Source organism: Apis dorsata, unplaced genomic scaffold, assembly GCF_000469605.1.
Source record: "Apis dorsata unplaced genomic scaffold, Apis dorsata 1.3 scaffold_1083, whole genome shotgun sequence".
Lineage (NCBI taxonomy): Eukaryota > Metazoa > Arthropoda > Insecta > Hymenoptera > Apidae > Apis > Apis dorsata.
Window position 1 is genome coordinate 10,672 of NW_006264181.1, and position 5,543 is coordinate 16,214.

At 27.3% G+C, this 5,543-nt stretch overlaps 1 protein-coding gene across 1 annotated transcript; it reads left to right on the forward strand.

The window, feature by feature from the left end:
* Positions 1-2,618: 2,618 nt before the first annotated feature.
* LOC116186647 (putative uncharacterized protein DDB_G0271606) lies at positions 2,619-4,715 on the forward strand (the record flags this gene model as incomplete). The annotated part of the gene is made up of 1 exon (XM_031514596.1): positions 2,619-4,715. A coding segment is annotated over one exon (1,785 nt), but the record flags the coding sequence as incomplete, so codon positions are not given.
* Between the last annotated feature and the right edge of the window lie 828 nt (positions 4,716-5,543).

Here is a 5,543-nt window from a genome sequence, read left to right on the forward strand (position 1 = left end):
CTTAAAATGATACTAAAACAATATTATATTTAATTAATATAATTAAAACAATGATTTATTATCTCTTAAAATGATACTAAAACAATATTATATCTAATTAAAAAAAACCATCTGATATTTTACAAAAGCATCAATAATTTGATACTTTACAAAAATTTCGATATTTAATATTCATTTCGATATTTCATTCATTTCTAAATATTATAATATAATAATATAATAATGGGTATAATAGTAAAGTAATACTTTTCAAACATAATGATGATGATTTTAATGATAAAAAAGTATAATATGATTTTCTAATTATTAAAAGAAATTAAATAATAAATCATTTTTGAAATAATAATTAAATAAATCATTTATTTATTTCTTTTAATTTTTATAAATATATGTACATGAAAAAAATTAGATACATTTACAATTCACATCACTTCTTTATTATTATTTTGAAAATATCAATGAAATATTTTCATTTTACATCTTTATTTCTCATATTTAATATTACTTAAATATAATATTAAGATTTGATTCTTTTCGATTTTTTCGATTCTTATGTATTCACTAAATATTCAAAAATTCAAATATATTTATTTATATATATATATTGGTAAAATATATTACTATAATTTTATATAATAATAATTGATAATAATAATTGATTAAAATAATAATTATTAAGACGCATTAATGATTCCTATTTTTTCTTATTCAAACTTATTATTAAGACACGTAAAAATGTTATCTGTAATAAATTGTAATAAAAATAAATATTAAATCTTTATTAAAAAAAATATTCTATTTCATTTCTATTTATATTATTAATATCATAACGATATTTTGAATATTGAATAGAATAATAATAAGATTTCACATCATTGAAATGATAATTTAAAAAAAAATATATAATTCATTATGCTCTAAATATTCACAAAGTTTAATTAAAAATAGAAAATTCATTAAAAAATAAAGAAGTGTTCAAATATTTTCGTAAACAACTCTATAAGAGCTATAATTTATGAAAAAATTCTTTTAAAATATTCAGATTACTTTTAATTAATATATTTAATTAAATATTTAATTAAAATTCAGTAAAGAAATTCAATATGCAAAGTATATATGTTACACATATGTATGTTTCTATAAATTAGATTAAAGTCAAGAAATGAATTTATTAAGATAAGATAGAAAAAAAACATTCTAAACATTGATTTCTATAAAATCAATTGATCCTAATTAATGAATCATTCACGATAGAATTCATTCATGGTATTCTGAAATTCAAATGGAAAGTATCAGAAAGTACGTGAGATCTATAAATTTACTATTCCTGTTTCCGGTTTTTACTAATTGATCGAAAAACACCACCGCTAAATTTATGCATACGAATATGAATCCCAAAGCATCTAGATGTTTCACAATAATTTTCTCTTTTTAGAAATGTCGAACTTGGATGAAACTTTCGTCTCATGAAGATAGGAATGTAATTTCATTTTTACATAATTATAGAGAAATATCTCCGTAAACTTGTGAGAATTTACTGCGTCTATTATATGTTTCATGCAAGACAATGAGATATTAATAGGCTATTAAATAGTTTAACTTGCTCAACTTATTACTTTCTTAGCAATAACTATTATTAGTTTCTGTTCCCTAGTATTGTGAAAATTGAACCGTGAATATTTTTGAATTTATGAGAAATTTGTAGGCAATTTTCTTATATTTAACACATTCAATGCGGTACTTATGCAAATACAATTTGGTAATATTTCAATTATAGAAATATAACTAATATTCGGTGTTAGAAAACTCTTTCTAGATAGATATTTGACAAGTACAAAAAACAATTATAAAATAGCGAAAAAAGTAATAAAATGACTGTGAATATTAATGAAAACATTTGTATATGAAAGAAAAATTCTTCATGGAAAATTCTTCTTCATGTTTCACATTTTTTAGAAAAGTTTATGATGATTTGTGAATGCGTCAACTACTATAAAATAAGAAATCCTTATAATATATATTCACGTTGCGCATATTGAATATATTAATAAAATCCTTTGTTTATCTAAATACTTTAAATATTTTATCTTTTTTATCAGATAAAGAAAAAAATTCTATATATTTCGATGTTTCCATCAAATATATATTATTATGAGGGAAAAATAGAGATAAAATAAATAATCATTTATAAAAATTGCAATGTTCTTCTAGATAAGACTGTAAATGGTTATTGAAATTTAAAATAAATTATATGATGAATTACATTTTAAAAATTAATTCAAGAAGCGTTTCTAAAACAATCACAATATTATATATATTTTTATATATAAAAATAAAATATATAAATATAATTTAAATAACATCAAAACTATAAGAATAATTAATAAAAATATATATATAAAATATGTATTTAGTTTCAATTGTATTCAGTTAATTTAATAATAAATATTATTGCAAATATTATTCGATAAATTTAATAACTTATTTTCGAAAATTTATAAATTTATGGTTTCGTAAATTTTGCCATTTTATATATAACTAGCATAATATAGCAAATTTAAAAAACTTATTTTAAAGATAAAATATAACACAATAAACAATAAACAATTTTCTAAATCTTACAGATAAGAATAGTGTTTCTCTTGGCAACGGTATCGATCACCCTGACAAGATCTCAAGATCCAGAGTTCTCTTCGACAAATTTAAATGTGACCCAGCCACCAATAAAACTGGACAAAAATCTTCGTCGAGCTCTGTTGAAAGCTCTGACCGATCTAGAAGCTGAATCAGCCGAGCAATACAAAGATGAATCGGAAACCATCTCTCAAAGGGACACAAGCGCATTCGAGAGTATAGCAAAAAAGAATTTGAATGACAATCTAGGTGTACAAAAAACCACATTCTCTTTCAAGAGCTTCCCAAGCGACGATGACGTACCAAACGAAGATAAATTGCAAAATTCCAGTTTCGTCGAAGGTATTCGTTACGTGACACTTAATATACCTTCGATGAATATCGAGAAAGCGACACAAGAAGATGCCAGAAGCTTTCACGTTCAGAACATGATATTGCCAGAGGAAAAATCAAATTTCAGAAGCGAATCGAAGGAACAGCGTGAGAAGACGACACCTACCACGATGAATATCTTCTCCGTAAACAAGATGGAAAGTTTAACGCAGAAACCGGATGTTTCCGAGAGTCTAGCTAGAAGTGCTTCAAATGGCATTGCAAACGCGTTAGTCGATCCTAAACCAACCGTAGTTACTCCAACAGTTTCGTCAAAGAATAATGTAACAATAACCGAATTAGATGATTCTAAAGACAAAACGGAAGAGGTTAAAATCTTCCAGGCACCTCTGGTTGCAGCATTCACTGTGCAACAAGACGAACAAGGTGTACCCAAGAGCGTCGTTCCGATTTTCAGATCACCTAACGATGGACAAGCTCTGACTCTTCAAGAGCAATTAGAGTTTAAACAACAACTTCTGGAGAAACAATTGGCAGAGCTTCAACAGCAACAGTTCCAACAGACGCAGTTCCTAGTAAGGCAGCAGCAACTATATGAACAACAATTGAGACAGAAACAACAGCAACAGTACTACCTTCAGGAACAAGTCAGGATCAAACAGTTAGAGGAGCAGACCAAGCTTAAACAGCTGGAAGAACAAAAGCTCAAGCAGTTGGAGGAACAGAGATTGAATCGATTCCAACTTCCTCCTGTACCACAAAAGCAGTTCTTCTTCGATCAGAGCAACAACTTCTTGACGTTTCAGCCTCTTGCCGAGTCCAACGTTCATCTACAACCTAGCCTGACTTTAGAAGTGCCAAATGTAGCTGCGCCTCCAACCTTTCAACCGATCTTCCAACAAGACCTATTGCGTCTGCAACCCTTCCGACAACAGCAACAATCACAATATCTCCATCAGCAGCAACAGATTCAACCGCAACAGCTGCAACAGTTGCATCAATCACAACAACACCAGAGACTCCAGCAGAGCTTCGGCTCGTTCTCGACTGATTTCCAGCCTTCGGTATCCACGAGATACAATCGTCAAGAGGCTTTCAATTTGGTGGGAAATTTTGGTTTCAACGGAGATAACAAAATCGCGGCCAACAGAGGTAATTTTGGCTTCGTTCCATCGCACAGAACTCCAACGAATTTCTACAATCCTTATGCCCAGTTCAAGCAATCGAAGCCTCCCACGCCGGCTAGACAAATTCAACATTTGCTATACCAATCTGGAATCGCTGGCGATCCGAATAACGTACAAGGAATTGGGAATCCAGAAGATTTGAATATCGTTTCGAAGGTTCTGGCTCTGAATGTGGGCGCGGTGCCAAATAAAAATCTCCAATTCGCGACAAATTCGGATTCCAGATCGTTGGGAAAGAATTCCGCGTGAAGGAAGAAGATGGAAGATGGAGTTAGAGATAAGTCATGTAAATCGGTGCGGAGGACGATATTAGTAAGGTGAAATCGAGCTCTCACTTTTTTCCCTTCTTGGTCCCCCTTGAACCGCCTTCCCGAGTTTCGAAATCTTGCATGTCGCGCACAATAATATTCCTCTGGGGAGTTATGGAGATCATGGTAATTAGAGCAATGATGCGTTCATCCTCGTGAATTAGATTCGTAGATAGATTGTAGATGTTTATGCATGCTTTTTATTTTCTATTTATAATGATGATGGGATAAATTTGGATAGAATTTCATTTTATTTGTGAAAGAAGTTTTAAAATAATTATCAATTAAATTTTATAATTTTAAATTCTGTTCTATAGAATTTAAGAATTTAAAGAGAAGATTATTAAATTAAAATTCTAATACAATGAAATCTCTATATTTATTAATTGAAATATTTGTGATTATAAGAATAATAATAAAAATAAATTAATTAAATATATCTTTTTAATAGTCAAATTAATTATATACCTGTTAAATCCTGAAAAAATAAATATGAAATAAATATCGAATCGAATGAATATAAAATTAATTTTTTCTGTAAGAATTAACAAAAAAAAAGAATAATTAATTTCATGTTCACTTTGTACACGTGTCTTAACTTCGTATCAATAAAAGTCAATAAAATTTCAATACAAATATATTTTTATTAACAAATCGTAATGACAGAAAATGAATTGCAGTAAGAAATTTTTAACCGACTGGTTTGCTTGATGAACGTTAAAACATTTTCTTGTTAAAAGATATAGTGGTGAACGAATATAAAGATTCTATTGTAATTTAAAAAATATTTTGTTATATTTATATCTGAAAATTATTATTAATATTTGTAGAAATTTTGAATTAAATAAAATTAATAGATTTTATATATCTTTATAAAACAATGAATTATAAATTTTATATTTCATTAACTTAGCATTTATGAAATTAAATAATTCTTTCTTTCTATTATTGTCATATATGATTCTTTATTAGAGCACATTGTATATTCATTACAATACTAGTTATAAATTTTATCTTAAATCTAAAGCATTCAAAACATCTTTATGATTTTTTAATTAATTAAAGCGTTTATTAATTAATT